The 18227-nt window shown below is 35.7% G+C and overlaps 4 protein-coding genes across 5 annotated transcripts in view; 1 reads left to right on the top strand and 3 right to left on the bottom strand.

Annotated features, from left to right (window-relative positions):
* The window catches only part of LOC129797075 (protein krasavietz), a 57962-nt gene that overhangs the window by 19785 nt on the left and 19950 nt on the right, over window positions 1–18227 (bottom strand). The window lies entirely within an intron of this gene.
* The window catches only part of LOC129797033 (uncharacterized), a 73759-nt gene that overhangs the window by 43160 nt on the left and 12372 nt on the right, over window positions 1–18227 (top strand). For both annotated transcript variants that reach the window (XM_055839276.1, XM_055839283.1), the window contains exons 4-5: window positions 8879–9004; window positions 12325–12526. In XM_055839276.1, the coding sequence (XP_055695251.1) occupies window positions 8879–9004; window positions 12325–12526 (328 nt within the window). The remainder of the gene's footprint in view (window positions 1–8878; window positions 9005–12324; window positions 12527–18227) is intronic.
* LOC129797087 (uncharacterized) lies at window positions 2855–4128 on the bottom strand. Its single transcript, XM_055839379.1, has 2 exons — window positions 3781–4128; window positions 2855–3701 (listed from the first exon to the last, which is right to left on the bottom strand). The coding sequence occupies exons 1-2, from the start codon at window positions 4029–4031 to the stop codon at window positions 2948–2950; spliced, it is 1005 nt and encodes a 334-aa protein (XP_055695354.1). The 5' UTR covers window positions 4032–4128; the 3' UTR covers window positions 2855–2947.
* Window positions 4634–5902, bottom strand: LOC129797095 (uncharacterized). Its single transcript, XM_055839408.1, has 2 exons — window positions 5614–5902; window positions 4634–5541 (listed from the first exon to the last, which is right to left on the bottom strand). The coding sequence occupies exons 1-2, from the start codon at window positions 5784–5786 to the stop codon at window positions 4770–4772; spliced, it is 945 nt and encodes a 314-aa protein (XP_055695383.1). The 5' UTR covers window positions 5787–5902; the 3' UTR covers window positions 4634–4769.

Below are 18227 nucleotides of genomic sequence, written 5' to 3'. Positions count from 1 at the left end.
CCATCAATCGTCCCCTTCCGCGTCTGAATGTTTATATGTCGTTGAATTGAACAAGAAAAGGGACGAAATAGATGGTTTTAAATTTATTTCTCCTTAACACGTTTATTTGCGTCTATTTTTTATGTGTGTCCTCTATAAAATTCCTCCTGTAGAGCGTGTATGTTGCTCTTCTTTTTTTTATTGGAGTACTCTAACCGCTGTATAGTGGATACGTCTGAGAGATGAGAGTATGTATACGACGAGATATCTTTGTGTGATGGAAAACAAGAAGGAAAACACCAAGAATTCCAATTGTATTCAGGGGTGAATTTTTAATATGGCGCGTTTTGCAATTTATTGCCAGAGAGTACAATTGATTTTAGTCATTTTCTCATCCTGCAGAAAATTTTCGTGTGTACAGCGAATAAATCTCATCTCATAGAATGCTAAATGAGGGGGAAAAACGTGAGGAATATTCAGGTGTTCTTTTGGGTGGGGGGCGGAAAGAGAGAGTGTTGCAAATGGTAAATAATTGAGAAATTGTAGAAAAATCACAGACATGCAATTGAAAGAAAATGCGCAAATAAAAAAAAAGAAATCTCCTTGAGCAAGAAACATACATAGTTCGTTAAAAAATGATGAGTAGAACTTTGCGGGGAGAATTCTTTCTCAATAAGTTTGTTATATAGAATAGCTTCTTAATTACGAACGTGCCTATTTACTCGTGCCAATAGAACGAACCCCATTATTTCGAAGGAACAGAAATAGTACATAAATCTTTGCCATTTCCTTAGGTCAGATTTTATTTCTTCAGCAAGTCTTCTAGTGGTGATATTCTGGAAAAGCGTCTTGTGACACTTGAATGTACATAGTAGAATGAAAAACAAAAAAAGGCATCATTGTGTTTGTAGCGCAGAGTACATAACACTTGCTTTCACATTAATAAATCCACTTTTAGTAAATAATACGACAAAAACGGAATTTTTAGGACTTACCTAAAATGTTTTACAAGTTGATGAGTTAAAAAAAAACAACATTTGTCTCAAATTATAGAATTAGGAAACATTCAATTATAATTTCTTAAAGTTTTAAGGAAGTTGTCGCCTTTTATGTGACCACCACTGTAATCTGTGTAGATTGCAGACCTATGTTTTGCAGACTCTGCATTTTATGGAGGTGGTGCTCCCACCTTCTTAACCAAAAGATGGTTGAGACAGCAACAAAGAGAGCAATTGCCATGAGGGTATTTTCACAAGTGTAGATTGAATTAATTATTTTGCAGAAAGGTCGAAAGTGCTGATTGAAATGTTCCTCGCTGTACCATTTTCTGTACACTACTTTCCTCACCTTTTACAGACAGTTGAGAGCTGGAGCAATTAAAATTTGGAATAAATTTCTCTTCTTGTTTTTTTTTTAAGGATATTCTATATACATACATACAAAATACTTATGTTCTGAAAGGCTTCAAGGACTTTACGATACATTTAACATACATTAATATTTATAAACTCTAGCAGCAGTGCTTCTGACATAAAACATCAACGAAAATCATGATATGGTGAATATATGGTGGAGGTTTTATGAGTGGAAACTTCATAAATGTTTAAGAGGTTTTCACTGAAAATTAACTAACTTTACCACACGCGGGCATATTTCATTAATATATACTTGTACTTAAATGCATACATACCTATCTTAATTATATGCTACCAACACTCACTTGCATAATCAAATCATACATTGAATGTATCTATGAAAAAAATTAGCAAATCTATTTTTTGTACTAAAATAATATATGCAGATATACTAACGATTTGGTAAAATCGGGAAAAGCAATTATTTATTTGCAGAATGTGTATCTAACTCTCATATTGCTCGTTATTTTGCAGTGATATGTATAAAATCAATATTGGCTGATGGGAAAAGGATATAAATCCATTAAAATCACACTAACAAATCATTTATTGAAAACATTTTCACAGCTCTGTCTATTCTTCATTTTATGTATTAAAAAAAAGGTGGTCTAGAAAATTTTAAAATGAAAATTTTCTTTCCTTTCTGAAGGAGATTTATTTAAAAAAGAATGTTGATTGATTTTATTTTACAAACTTATACATAAATTCTATCGTCTTTTTTACGTTTCTATTTAATTCTCAAACATTTGTACTGCCTACCTTTAGTAATCGTATCATTGGCCACCCATCGAAAGACTTCGAACGCTTGAGAGATGATCAAGATTGATGAGAGATTTGGCACAATTGTGACCTGAGGAGGGTCATTTATCTGCCACCATCTATAAATTTACTCCTGAACCTCCCTCCCTCCCCTCTACTCAAAGGAAAATATTAACCCTCTTATTGATAAACCCTTCACCACTTTCCACTTCTATCGAAGCCCCACCTTGTTTCTATTTATTTTTCTGGGTGAATATATACCAATGTAATGAGAACTTTATAAATTGCTGTTTTCCTATACAGTTCAAAGTTTACTCAAACACTCTGCGGAAACTTCCTATATACATATATCGAGTGAGGGTGGCAAAAGAAACTCCCAAAGTGCTAAACTGTAATATGCTCCTCAACTTACGCCTCCATCTCTCGTTCTAATATAGGGTGGACCTAAGAGAGGTGTGGAAACACATATAGGGGGGGGATATTGTATGCATACATATATTATGCATACAATATATTGCTTTGACAAGAGGTTGATGTGAAATTTGAGTATGAAAAATATTTTGTCATGAGGATTATGTACACTAGAGGGGCGTAAAAAATATTACACCTCTTGGGAAGACTACCTATAGAAATAGATTATAGAACATAATTTTTTTTGACTCAAACATAATTTTTATTTGATAATTAAAACACAAAAAAAATCATTTTATAATCTGCTGTATTTAAAATTAAAATTCGTTGTCATTGCTTTGGTTCTTTTACATGGTTCAATCGGTTCTTTGTTAAACATATTTTTAATGTCCGTAATATTGTTTATATTCAGGCCATGCTTTGTACAACCATTCATGTATAAGTTCATACATTCCTCCTACATGAAGACTGTTCAGGGCAAGAGCATTGATGTCAATGTTACCGGTATATTTGGAAAGTCCAACTTCCCCAAAGATGCACTGAATTTCAGCTGGAAGAGTATCAATCAGGGACAAATAGCCAAAAATGTATTTCCAACATTCGTGGTGATCTGGCAGCACATAGTCTTTTTGATTAGAACCAACATATGGGTAAATGCTGACCGCTCTAAGGGTGGACACAATCGAACTATTATCCTCTATAGCTAGAATAAATTCCGTTGGGGTTTTAACGTTAACCAAATCACAAAGGGGTGATGTCTTAGCATCGAGATAAACTCCCTTTGGTGGGAAAATTTCGTGATAAATTATTGCTCCGTTGAAATTTGCCAAAAACTTCCATATTACAGTCTGATCCAAAAGAGTAATCAATATGGTTTTGAATTGCTCGGCAAATGCTGCCGTTTCAGGTGATAACTTAGCTCCATTGGCACCAATCAATTCATTATAAATTGTTGGAACATCAACACCAGCCAAATTAGTTAGGAGGAAGTCAAGTTCATCAGCCCCAAGAATAATTTCAATAGTTCCTGTAGATGTTTTCCAGAAGTAGGTGCAATCTCCCTCCTTATGCACGAAAGTGTGACACGCAGTAATAGCAACAGGGCACTTTTCATCTACAACGTAACCGAGAAATTTCCTAATAAATAAAAATGAAACATTAAATTCTTGCTAAAAAGTTTCAATATGGGTGTAGTTTTGACTTTTGATCAACTTACGTGGAGTAGGCAACGTAGAAAGCCAACAAGTGGGAGATAATGTAGTAATCGCCAGGTTGGCATGTATGTACTGCAACATCGTGGTTTACAGGCTTCTTTACAACTGAATGGTGACCTTGATTGCCGTGATTACCATGATTACCATGTTTACCATGATTACCATGATGATTAGGTTTACAGTAAATACATTGAATGAGAACGACTACCAACAGTAGTACAAAAAGCGGAAAATTACAACCAAATACCTTCATGTTTGCTTAAAGACTGCTGCTACTCTAAGAAATATTTTACTATATATATTAAATACAACCATTAACATTGCCACATTTGCAGCCAAAGGTTAAGTCGTGAGTTTCAGCACGTTTTTCAAAACTAATTCTTGTTACCAATTTACAGGAAATACGTAACCTAATAAGAAACTATATAGATATAAAAATTATTTATTATGATCATTTTACGATTTTCTTTTGATTTTTATGTCTTAGTATTTTTTTTAAAGAATTCAAAGCTCTTTCAAAAGAGTTCTAACGTTAATTTTTCCTTATTCATATGGAATTTTTTTTTAATATTCTTTTGAATGATTGGGAATTTTTCTATGTAATTTAAAAAGAAAAATTGATTTCTTTATTTTTTAGGAATCTTTCGATTAGATTCTCGCGTTGCTCTGAATAATTAATATTTCTATCAATTGAAAATCTGAGAGAGAATTTATTAGTCACGTTCTCAATTTTTATATCTTTTTTTGCCAGACTGTCAAGAACTAAATTTACCAGGATTCACACGTGTGTCTGATAAGCTATGTTCATTAAAAAAAAATGTATAGTGAGATTACAGCAAAAAGAACAATTCAAAGTGACTTCCCAAAGATTATTTATTTATTTTTATTACTTTTTTATACACAGAACAATATACAAGACGAACTTTTAAAGCAGATATTCTGAAATCCATAAATTCATGACAGGAAGAAATAAAAATTTTTATCATCTCTATTATTTTGTTTCGGGGACAGTTGGTATCATTTCTGTGGAATATTGGGTAATAAGTTCAAAGAAGAGCTGATATGTTTTATCAGCCTTTGAATCAATTGTAATAGATGTAATAATTTGATTGAACAAATCGGCCACTGTCTCAGGTGGTAGAAGTCCAATGATGTGTCCCATTAGAAGGGGGATTATTTCAACAATAACCTTCTTCCCAATTATATTACCAATTTTGTACCCACTAAGAGTTAGTCCTGGGAAAATTATGTCTTGCAAGATTAAATTTTTGTTGCAGAACGCAGCACCATCAACAATGATGGATGTCGATGCAATAGAAAGGGCCAAGTCAATTGGTGAAGTATCCGGCAAATTATTTATAACACTGTATGGTTGGAAAACAACCAACTCCGGTGGAAATGCGCGGTTAAAATCAATTAATCCCAGAAGATTCAATGCAGCTATTGGTTTTCCACCAACACCCAATAATTCCGATAGAATATTCCCGACGTAGCTGTAGAGTTCCAGGCAATTCTTTGATAGTTTCACATTATTAATACCCAAATAGGAATTAAAGGCTGCTTCAAGGGGTAGACGGTAGAGATCCAGAGTCACATTAACAAGGAGAAGAACTTGATCCATTACTGCTTTCGGTATGATAAATATAAGTTTAGCAGTTCGTTGATTGAAGAAAATTAGGCATTCCTCAAATTCATAAATAAAAATATCCTGAATAAGGAAGCTAATGGGTGTTTCAAGTTCCAATGAAATTGCTGTGTTGAAGCTAGAATTGAGCAAATATTTTTTTAGTTATTAAGAAAAAAAGCAAAAAGACAAAAAGTTCTTGTTAACTTACCAAGAATACGCATTGATGCAGGCTAAGAAATTTCCAATCAAATACACATCTCCTGGATTATTAGGGCTAAGATGGAGAATCTTCTTGGATCCAATCACACCATCCTCCCCGGATTTGACACCATATGCCAGGGTGGCACATAGTGCAAGCGTAACAACGAAACACACGCGCATCTTCGAATGGTTCGAAGTGTTGTAAGAATGAAAATGATAATTCAGTTTTCTCGGAAAATTGTCGTGATCCTAGAAAATTCGTGTTGCAACAGCTGAACATCAGGGTGAACAAAGACACTATACTATATATCTGAAAATTGATAACATTCCCACACGAGCTAGTCAAACCTAACGTCCATGGGCACGTTTCTATGGTTCAGACGTTGGCGCATGAAAAAAAAATTGTCTGGTTTTATCACGTTCAGGGTGGTAATAAATCAAAAACTGTGGGATATTTTGGATTCAAGAGATAGTATAAATATTTTGTAATTAAATCACACCCTTCCGTATGGGCTGACAATGTCTCGTGATATCTGGAATGTTTATCTCTTTTGGTCCCCTCATGGATTGTGAATACAATATCCCTTCGGTTGAGATGTGAAATCAGAGAGCACAAACGATGGGATATTGTATGGAATAAATGGACCCACTGGTCAGATAATAGGGTAAATTCTCTAATACGGCGTAATATTTTTTACTCAAAAGCAGACCTACAAGATAAATTCTTATTGTTCTAGAAATTCTAAGGTTTAAATCAAATAGTTCTATACATAAAAGAGCATCATTTTAATCACTCTAAATATGCACAAGAAGATTGATTGAAAGTAATCTTTCATTCAATTTTTTTTAATTTTCCAATTATATCTTCCCCCTTTTATTATTATATAATATAAATTGTAGGTACAAATTACAACATCACCCTATTACAAAAAAAAAATACTTACCCTATGGCAGAAAAAGCAATATTCTCACTCTCAATGTTGCTCCATTATTTGTATTTATTATTTAATCTCATCTCATACATTTATCATTGTGTGTAGGGGTTAGAATTTACCCTTTTCTTTGCTTAGGGATCATCCGCAAAGGGTTGTTTTCGAAAGGTGTCTTGTGTTGTGGTGGAATGATGATTGAAAATATGATATTATTTTTCAACACACTGTGGTAGCTTTTCTCAAAAGGGATGATGGAAGTATATCATCCCCAATTCTATGTATATAGGTATGGAAATCCATCTTTCCCATCATGTAGTGCTTAAAAGCTCACACAAAATTCAATAAAGCTGATATCTCATCCATTTTTGGCTATGGGCGCGACTGATGGTGTATTTCACTTTTACCACCTCCGTTGACATTCCGGATATGCTGCGAAATCGAGTCTACAGCACACTTATTGGATTTTCTGGATACAATTTTACTCACGGTGGGTGGTGATGAAGGCAAAATGTTCGTGGTGGTCGAGGGAAGGAACCCTTAAATGTTATTTACAACATAAATATGTAAATTTAGCATGGTTTTAAGCTGTGGAACGATTAAAGCTTTTCCCAGGCACGGTAAATGGTTTTCTGTTGGGTACACACACACCATGATGGGGGTGTGGGGGATGGGGAAGTTATAATTACTTCAATAAAAATGACGTTCTAAATCGTGGTAGAATTTATAAATTTCCATATAGCTCACAAGCCCTTAGAAGACGATGGGATGTGTGTTGGTGAAAGCATCCTGATGAAAAGGAACCCCTTTTTCGCTCCATTTAGTCGATTAGGTAGCGCTAACTGGTGACATCGTGCACCCCCCAACCCCATTCTTGGCTTGATGGCTACACCAACGAGCCTTGGGGTTAATTTACATGCACAGAGATATCCATGTGGAGAGCTTTGGCTGCATTCCCGTGATAGTCGCCTCCGGGAGCATGGGTACTTTATTAAAGTGAAATGTGATAAAAAGAAATTACATTTGTGTGTATCTCCTCGTAAATTCCTTGAACTCTGACATTAGTACAGCACTACCAGGTAGAGGTGGTTTCTTGTAATTTCAGCATAATAATATACACACGCTTTTCCGTTTGCCCAACAGCTGTACTGTACTATCTTGATCTCTATTCAGTGTTGTGAGAAGAGAGAATGCAAAACGAATGACGGTTTTACTTCTTACTTTCTGAGCTTTTAAAAAAACTTCCGATTTTTTTTATTAAATAGAAAATGATTTAAAAAAAAACTTCTTAAAGAAAGACTTTTGAATAAACATTTTAGTGCAAATTTCTGAGAGAAAATTCTAAAATTAGAAATCATAATTTAGGAGGATAATTTCTCTCTTTCGAAGCCCCGGTGGTAAAGAGAGCTAAAGCACCACTCAATACCACTCATCGCTGGGGTTGTGGGTTCGATTCCCGCAGCGGCTTGCCGTTTTTCTGGCCTAGTGCTTCCTTCCCTTTCTTTCCTTTCTACTCCACAGCTATTCCTTTCCTGCTCGGACGATTTGTGCAACTACGAGATGGAGCCAACATCAGCATCAGTGCCATCTGTGGGGCGGAGGGACTACAGTAGCCACCAATGTCCATAGCTATGCCGGTCCACCAGCGATAAATGTGCAGCTGCTAGCAGTCAGTGCCTGTGTTTGCGGAACTTCCTGTATGGGTCGGAGCCAATATCAACAGTGCCATCTGTGGGCGGAGGGACGACGCTGATCATGGATCTGCAGTGTGGTTCATAAAGGCGAAAGAGTGCCAATGCTAGCAGCCAGCGCGTGCGATAGTGGAACTTCCCGTGCACCATCATCTCCGACAGGATCTTCCCTCCACCCAAACAGTCTATCACGACTAGGTGTGGAGTAATCTTCCGAAAGTTCTACATAGTTAGTGCAACTTGGATCAAATAGAATTTGTGAATAGTGTACGATATGTAAATTGTAGGAATGAATAAAGAATTATTAATTATTATATTAGTTTTCTTCCATCCTCAATTTTCCACCCTTTTCTCTCGCAGCAAAACTAAATTCTTAATCTCTGTGCATGTTGTACTTCATAATTTAAACGACGCAATAATAGAGGATGTCAAGTACAGCGAGAGGGTTGTAAATTTCCCGACCATTGTTGTCGCTAGGAATTTGTACCGTGGCTGAAGTCTCCCAAATGGTGCGGTTTCTTTATCTGGGTTTGTCATTGTGTGCGGATGTTAAGAAAATATTAAATTAATCTCTCGTAAAGACTTCACAGTGTGACAAATTGACAAAATGTATATAAAAATATTTAACAAAATATCTTCTTGTCTCTTTCAGATTTCTATCTGTGATGATTACAGCCTGCCAGTTGACTTTGTAAAGAAACGCCCGTCCAGTTTTGATCCTTGCTTGGTTGATCTTGTGCCAAATAATTGGACAACACCGAGCCCCTTATCAGAACACGTAAGTTCCTTGAGTTTCTTGAAAATATATAAAAAAAAAGAAATATTAAATTTTTAACATTAATGGGCTGTAGTAAAGAAAACAAAATTATGGGATTTTTTTTGTACAAGGAAGAGATTGTTAATTAAGGTCTCCCTAGCTCTTGTCGGCTTCACATCTCTCGTGTCTTTTCCGGTATTTGGGAGTGGTGTGTAAAGGGGGTGGTTGCCCGCAGCCAAGTGTACCTACTACTGTGCCCATTTTGGGGTGGAAAAGCAACACTTAAAATATTTCCCTGAAGATTCTTCCCCTTCAAAGCTGCACTCCAAATTCATTCCTAATGATTTATTTTGAAATTTCATTAAAAGTCCTTCCAGTGATTTCACTCAAGATTAATGGCATTACCGTATATACGTTAGTGAACGTCAACATGTTGAATTGAGAGCATTTAATCACACAACACCAACTGCACAAGATGATTTTAATTGCATTTCATATTTTCACGATGAGATGAACCTTCAATCAAATTCCCTTCGGCAACATTTCTCTCTCTATCTCTCTGAAAATGTCGCTTTTTAGCTAGACCAAGGCGAGGAAGGCAAAAGTATATAATAAAAATACGAGCCATGGGCAGAAGCATTTTATGCGGATGGCAAAGAAGGGGAACCAGAAAAGACTGTTTTGAAAAGAGATAATGAGTGGAAATTTTTTTCTATCTCCTCTGGTGGACGTCTGGTGTTGAAGATCAAATTGTTTTGCCTCGAATTAATCTCATTAGATAAGAAATAATTTATCCGGTGGGGATTGTTTAAGAGATGATGAGTAGGGGCTGTTTTCCTGTTGAGTGCTATATATAATGTTAAATACATAATATTGTAGAGGAACGCGGAAATGCGTGCTTAGCATGTCACTTAAGAAATTGCGATTATACATACAGAGCGTATACACAATTTAATTAAATAAATTGGATCTGTTATCAAAAGGGGAGATGATTATTTTGGGATGTCACCACGATGATGAAGTTCTTTCTCCTACAGTCTATCACACTACAGGTCCCTAAATACGATATGTCTATCTTTTGCAAAGTCAAAAATTTCTTAGAAAAGAGCTTTGAGAGCTTCTAGAAATTTTTTTTAGTCAATATTTCTTTTCTTTAAGCTTTTATTTATTTAAAAATATTTCGAATGGATTTTTCTTTAGATTATCCATTAACCAATATCTCTGAAAATAAATTATTTCTGACTTTACCATCAATGGTTATGAATTTTAATTAAAAGGAAATCTACAGAGGCATAATTATATACATACATAAATATCAGATTGGCGTGACGATAATTTGATGTTAAATTTCAAGTATATATGTATATTGTGATGGAATTTCATTAAAATTCATTGAACTGATATCAGTTTAAATCACAGTCATCACCAGTGTTGATTGGCTTCACCCATCATTTTCACCTACTTTTGTGTGAAGAGAATTTCGTACAAAAAACCAATAATAACTTTGAGTGAAACTTTTTTTCCCTTCCACTCCATTTCCCCGAATCTTCATTAAATTTTCCAATGTGCAATTTGTCGGGAATATATACATATATATGTATTGTTGATACATACAGCATATATAGCATCATGAGAGTAGAAGATAAAATATTCAGAGGGAAATATGTAGGAAAATGTGTAACAAATGAGACATTTCCACCTCTATAATCGTCAGAGCTTATGCTTTGGGGAAAAAAAGGTAGAACCATTTGGGAGTCAAGCTACTATTGCGGATGGCTTGGTCATTCGCGCCACCGTGACCATCCCAGAAATTCATTAAAAATAATAGGTGTCATCCATTGGTAAAGGAAGAAAATGTGGAAAATTTGTATGATATGGAAATTGCAATATTTATATCCCGTATGTAGGAAATGGGGGAATTTATGAAATGATACCTAAGCTCATTTTGTACCTCGGGTCAGTCCCATTTTTGCTTGTGTTTTGTATTTTTTTTTGTGTATGTTTATGGTATTCCCAGTTTTGTGGGAAGCTCCAGCAAGAGATGGAGAGAGAGAGAGAGAGAGCTTTAGCAAAATTACCATAAAAAACACCTACGGCTTCAATTTGAACCGCCAAAAAAGGCTTACGCTTAAATATGGTACTTTTTTATTGTTGTATTTTTCAACCCCTACAGCATTTTAACACTGAGTTTTGTTTTATGCCATTTGGAAGGAATTTTTCCCCGCGGCTAAATAAAATAAAGGGGTGTTGTGTTCCCCATTGTTGTCACATATTTCAAGGGAAAGATAAAGGAATTTTAGAATAGAAAATTTTTACTATACCTCTAGAATTGTTACTACGAGCAACTCTTCTGCTATTTACAATTGCTTTTTACACCCACACACAGTAATTAAATAGCAGTGAAATAGAGAGAAAAAATAGACTAACTTTAAACGTTAATTCCCAACGAAAAAAAAATACAGTTTAAATTGAAATTTATTTTGGGTGAAAAGTAAACAGGTGCAATGAATGGTGGGGACGTGTAAGAAATAAAATAGCATGGACAATTTCAAAACAAATTCATTTTTATGCCCTGTTCCCCCAAATACACCTCATTTGCATTCCTGTCGTCATACTAAAGCGTGGTGTAGGTGAAGTTCTTTTAGCTGGTTTTTGCAGGATAAACAGGTTGAATTTAAATTTTTTCTCATACTGAATTATGAAGAAAATATTTTCCATTTACAGTACCATCACTGTGAGATAGGAAGGTTTTTTATCTATTAAATTTATCATAGTCCATTATTTAAGTAACTTTAAAACCTTTATTCACAAAAAAAATCGTTTAAAAAAAACTCCTTGAAGCGTAAAGCTAGTTATTTGAGTTAAAAATGATTTTTTTTCAACTACGAGTTTATTGAAATTGAATTAAAATAAGAAGCACCACCGACTTTAAAACTTCTTCTTTTAGCTGCTTTTTGTACACTTAAGAGTCAGCAAATCAACCCCTCAAAGAGAGGGACTTGTATTTTTTTAAAAACCACATTTTTTCCACGCAGCTGAGTGGAAAGAAAAAGGAAACTTTTCTGGCATTTCAAGGAACTCTGCATAAAGTGCAATTAAAGCAAATTCAAGTTGAACGTTTCCGTGAATTTTTTTTCCGTTATTGTTCAACATCAAAGAGAAACTTTATGAGTATTTTTGCAAAAAAAGCTCTTAAGTTGGAGTTTTTTTTTTGCGGAGGGACTGCAAAAATTTAGTAATAAAATGCAAAAACAACCGCACCCTCTCTGCAATGAAGATGGGTGCTAATGTGGTGTTTATAATTCTATTAATCTGCCTCTTTACCTCTCTCCCACACACAGGTGACATTTGTAGATCCAGCAAATCCGACAGCAACAGTCACACCTCAGCCACCACCGCAGCCGCACGTTAAAGTTGTTGAGGGTTACAGTGATCCGAAGGACTCAAAAAGGCAACTGCGTACTGGAAAGCGAGAGCACTCATCGAAACGACCAACATCACTTGGAAGTTTTAAGCCCTACAATCGTTTTGACAGTGACTCAGGTGAGCCTATGCGAAGGGGGTGTGTATGTGGGGATGTGCAAAGAAGGTGCGGGAATAAAATCCCCCCGTGGCTAATTGATTTTTCAGCATATTGCTAGTAGGGGGAATTTTCACAAAATGACCCACCATGTTGTAATTGAGCTCGAGTGCTTATTATATGCTGCAATAACAATTAGAGGCATAAACATAGAGGTAGAATATTATCCTACCACTATGCTTATAATTTGCGTAGAGTTTATAATAAAATCTCCTGTAGCATATGCATTATGTTATTGCTTATGCGTATGTTTAATGTAAATGCATGGTATGATTATATTGAATAAATCCGAAGTGACGACAGTCACATTCGAACCACAGAGTAATGAACATTGTTTTCATACGACTACGCTACATGGCGATCGCGACACGTTGATTATGTTGGGACGTCGGTCCCAGGGAAGTGAAAAATAATTTATTTAATTACAATAAAAGTCAAAAATAAAAATTAATTAACCCACTACAAGTATGTGAAAAAAAAAAATGCAGAACTCTAAGTAAAAAGTGACAAAAAAAAAAAAAAAGTGAAACAAATATTTCTCCCGTTGCCCATACTGGGGAAAGCTGATGAAGTGTCTCGATGGTGTACTGGAAAATTTTGATATCCTGGAAATCCTATGATCATCCCCAACGATCCCAGGATCGTGACACCCCTGAAAGTTTGGATGCGACGCAGGCTGCAAGTTGGAAACACGCCACCGTGGCATCGTAGGAGTCGACGCACTCAAAAAGCTGCGTGAGCAGAAGGTGCAGTGCACTCAACCGTGAAACGTGGACATCTTGGTGAACATTGGACTCATACGTGGACATCGTGATGAACATCGCACTCAAGCAGTGTATGCAGAGTTGAATGGACAACGACAACGAAGTCAGCAAAATTCGAAAAGGCAGAAGACATCGCACTCAAAGCTGCACATGCAGAGTTGAATGGACAACGACAACGGAGTCAGCAAATTTCGAAGATGGACTGTGAACATCGCACTCAAGCTGCGTATGCCGAGTTGAATGCACAACGAAAATCGAGTCAGCAAAATCATGAAGACAGATAAGTAAACAAAAATAAAGGTGTTGTTTTGAATAAGATTGAAATTATATAGGTCAGATTTGTCATGTTAATTTAGGTCAAGATTAAATGGATGAAAATTTCCAAATTTATATTGAGCTTTATGAGGAACTAAGCAAAATTTGCAGTAGTTTAAAAAAGAATCCCAAAGACAGACAGTATAAAGAAAATTATGTGGCAAACAAATTATTGATAGTAAATGAACATCATAATGCGTTCAATCAATTAACAGAAATTATTAACAGTGAAATCAGTAGTAGAGAAGATAAAGAAACGTTGAGGATACAAGTAGAAAATGAACTAAAAATATATAATGAAATAAACGAACTTTTAACAGCAATTCAGAAAAAAATAAATCAAAAGCAACAAGAAAAAGAAGAAACAGAAGAAATAGAAGAAACAGAAGAAACAGAAGAAGAAGAAACAGAAGAAAAAGTCAATATGGCTGTGTTAGACCTAAAACTAGCATCGTCTTTAATACCGGAATTCGATGGTTCCGAAGACAAACTGTTGGACTTTTTGGATGCTGTAGAATTTTATCACGAAACATTGGACAATGTTAATAAAAATTTACTGATTAAATTTGTAACTCAGATTAAAATTAAGGGAAGTGCGAAATTAAGTATCACTTCCGAAATTACTACATTTATCAGTCTAAAGAAAAAATTAACAGAGAGATTTGGGATAAAAAGAACTGTTGCCTCCATAAATACTGAACTGACAAAGACACGACAGGGTATAGATTCGGTAGCAGAATTTGCCAAGAAAATTGAAAAATTAACCGACGAACTCTCGCGGGTTCAGATCCAATCGCAAGGATCTGAACATGACCAAATTATACGAACTTTAAATGACGCTACTGCTGCAAATGCCTTTAAAAGTGGTTTAAATTCAAACTTGAAATCAATCGTAGTAGCATCAAGGGTGACAGAGTTCGCCAAAGCCGTAGCTGTTGCTCATGAGGCTGAAGCAACCGTGTCCGCAAACAATCCCCCACAGGTAAATACGATAAGGGGAAGAAATGTGAATAATAGTAGAAAAGGTAGAAGAGGAAATGATGGTCAATCACAATCTCGAAGAGAATGGAACCCAAGAGGTAGAAACGATCGTTCAGGTGGTTACCATCGTGGTAATCACAGTAACCAGTCACAGACGCGAAGAGAATGGAACTCGAGAGGTAGAGGTGATCGTTCAGGTGGTTACCATCGCGGTTACAATAACAACAATCGCGGTAGGGGCCAAAGAGGACGAATTTATATGGCACAATCTAATCAAGAGGGAGCTCTCGTTGATAATTCGGGAAACGCAATGGCCCCTGGCCAATTGCGTCAACCGGGGGCACCTCAGCAAATGTACCCGCAACCAACTCAATACCATCAGTTTGCATGACATCTCTGTCATGTTTCATAAAATTGCCAATAGTTGAATTAAACCAATCAGCTACATTTCTAATAGATTCAGGAGCTGATATTAGCTTAATTAAATCCAAGAAAATAAATGTCAACAACAATGAAAGAATTAATTTTTCGGGTGTAGGCCAAGAGATGTACAAGACCGAAGGAACATGCCTATTAACCTTTAATTTATCCCCTAACGGACAGCAAGTATCACACACATTTCACGTAATTAATGAAAATTTTGGAATACCTTTTGATGGTATATTGGGCAGGGATTTCCTAATAAAATATAAATGCAAAATTGATTTCTATTCATACGTTATACATTTTTTCACGCAGGGAAAGGAGATCACTATGCCGTTGCAAGATCGGTTTGAGGAAAAATCGTTCATAATACCATCAAGGTGTCAGGCCGTCAGAAGACTTGATAAGTGGTTGCCAGGAGACCATGTGGCCCTTGGAGAGGAAATTTCACCAGGAGTTTTCTCTTCCAGTACGATTGTCTCCGGCACACCATACATCATGTTCTTAAACACCACTAATAGGGAATTTATTGTAAAGGATTACGAACCAAAATTTGTACCTTTAGATAATTATATAATGCAAAAAGTAGAAAATGATAACAGTAATCTCAAGAAAAATTCAGACAGTGAAACAGATCAAAGAAAAGAAAGATTGTTCAAAGAATTAAAATTAGAAAAAGTCCCAGAATACGCAAAATCCTCAATAAAATCTCTATGTCAAGATTTTATGGATATATTTCATTTAGAGGGAGATCATTTAACATGCAACAATTTTTACAAACAGTCAATTAGGCAAACAGGCTCAGAGCCTATTTATGTAAAAAATTACAGAACACCACAATCACAATCCGTGGAAATTTCAAGACAAGTTAATAAAATGTTGGAAGACAAAATTATTGAACCATCGCAATCACCGTTCAATTCACCAATTTTATTGGTACCTAAAAAATCAGGAACGGATGAAAAGAAATGGCGATTGGTAGTAGATTTCAGAAAAGTAAATAAAACAATAATTGCAGATAAGTTTCCACTCCCTAGAATAGAAGAAATTTTAGATCAATTAGGTCGTTCTAAATATTTTACTACTCTTGATCTTCAGTCAGGTTTTCATCAAGTAGAGATAGAGTCTAAAGATTTTTCAAGAGAAATAACTGCCTTTACGGCTAATCAAGGACATTTTCAATTTACTAGACTCCCTTTTGGACTAAAAATTAGCCCCAATAGCTTTCAAAGAATGATGAGTTTAGCAATGGCAGGTTTAACTCCAGGATCGGCATTTCTTTACATTGATGACCTTGTGGTATTTGGTGGAAGTTTAAGCCACCACAATAAAAATCTAAAGAAAGTGTTTGAGAGATTACGTCAATACAACCTCAAACTCAATCCATCTAAGTGCACATTTTTACAAACAGAAGTAGTATATTTAGGTCACAAGCTCACTCCTGAAGGAGTATTGCCAGATCCTTCCAAATACAGTGTCATTCAACATTATCCAATTCCCACTAATGCTGATGAGGTGCGTAGATTTGTGGCTTTAGCCAATTATTACAGAAAATTCGTTCCGAACTTTGCAGAAAAGACTGCACCTTTGAACGCCTTGCTCAAGAAAAAAGCAAAATTTATTTGGGATACGCGTTGTCAAAATTCTTTTGAAGGGCTCAAAATGGATCTCATTAGTCCTAGAGTGCTTCAATATCCGGATTTTGAACAAACTTTCGTATTGACGACAGATGCGTCTAATATGGCCGCGTCTGCCATACTTTCCCAAGGAGAAATTGGTAGCGACTTGCCTATTTCATTTGCGAGTAAAACCTTTACAAAGGGTGAACGTAATAAATCCACAATAGAAAAAGAACTCACCGCCATTCATTGGGGAGTTCAGCACTACAGGCCGTACCTGTATGGCCGAAAGTTCAAAATATTCACAGATCATAGACCATTGGTTTATCTTTTTAACATGAAAAATCCTTCATCTAAGTTGATGAGGATGCGACTAGATCTTGAAGAATATGATTTTGAGATCATATATAAGCCTGGTAAGAGCAACACCAATGCAGATGCTCTTAGCCGCATTGATGTTGACTCTGAACTACTCAAAAGCTTATATGTGTTACCCGTTCAAACACGTGGCATGTTAGAACGTATGAAAAGAAATAAAATACAAGATAATGACAAACAAGCTCATCTAGACACTAAGACTGATCACCTTAATGTTTATGATGCGGTTAAAATAGAAGAGATCTCAGGAATTCCGGAATTAATTTTTCACAATGGTGACAATTTATCAAAGAACGCGTTCGTAAAGAAAAATAAAAAAGAATACAAAATATTAATGCCGTCATTATACACAGACATCGCACTAGAGCGGGATCTACTAATGATGGAGCAAAATTGTAAAGGATTAAAAATTGACAAGCTAGCTTTATCCTACAAAAACTACATCTTTCAACATATCACGGTCGAAAGATTCAAAGAAATAAGTATGAAAGTGCTGCAGCACATACAAATTTTGTTATATGAACCACCGGTAGTCATAACAGATAAATCAGTTATTACGAATATCCTTAATCAACATCATTTAAGTCCCACAGGAGGACATATAGGGCAAAACAGACTATTAAAGAAACTAAAAGAGATTTTTCGATGGAAAGGTATGGGGAAAGACATTGCTAATTTTGTCAAAGCATGTCAGCAATGCCAGAAAAACAAGAGTGGGATTTCTGTAAAAGAACCCATGGTTATAACCAATACCCCTCAAAGTACTTTCGATATTGTGTCGATAGACACAGTAGGTCCTTTTATCAGATCAGACAGTGGAAATAGATATGCGGCATCGTTCCAATGCGAACTGTCAAAGTTCGTATGTACGGTGCCCATACCTGACAAAGAGGCTAACACACTAGCCAGGGCCTTAGTAGAAAACATTCTATTAAAATATGGGTTCGTGGCTCATATAAAGACTGACATGGGAACTGAATTCATCAACGAGGTTTTCCGTAAAGTTGCTGAGATGTTACAGGTGAACAGATTAAACTCTACACCTTATCATCACCAGAGCTTGGGAAGCATTGAAAGATGTCATAAAACCTTGAATGAATTCCTACGTTCCTATGTAAACGAACACACGACAGACTGGGATACATGGCTTCCTTATTTTGACTTTTGCTACAACACTACGCCTA

The sequence above is a fragment of the Lutzomyia longipalpis genome, chromosome 1 (assembly GCF_024334085.1).
Source record: "Lutzomyia longipalpis isolate SR_M1_2022 chromosome 1, ASM2433408v1".
Taxonomy (NCBI): Eukaryota; Metazoa; Arthropoda; class Insecta; order Diptera; family Psychodidae; genus Lutzomyia; species Lutzomyia longipalpis.
This window is presented reverse-complemented; position numbering and strand designations above follow the sequence as displayed.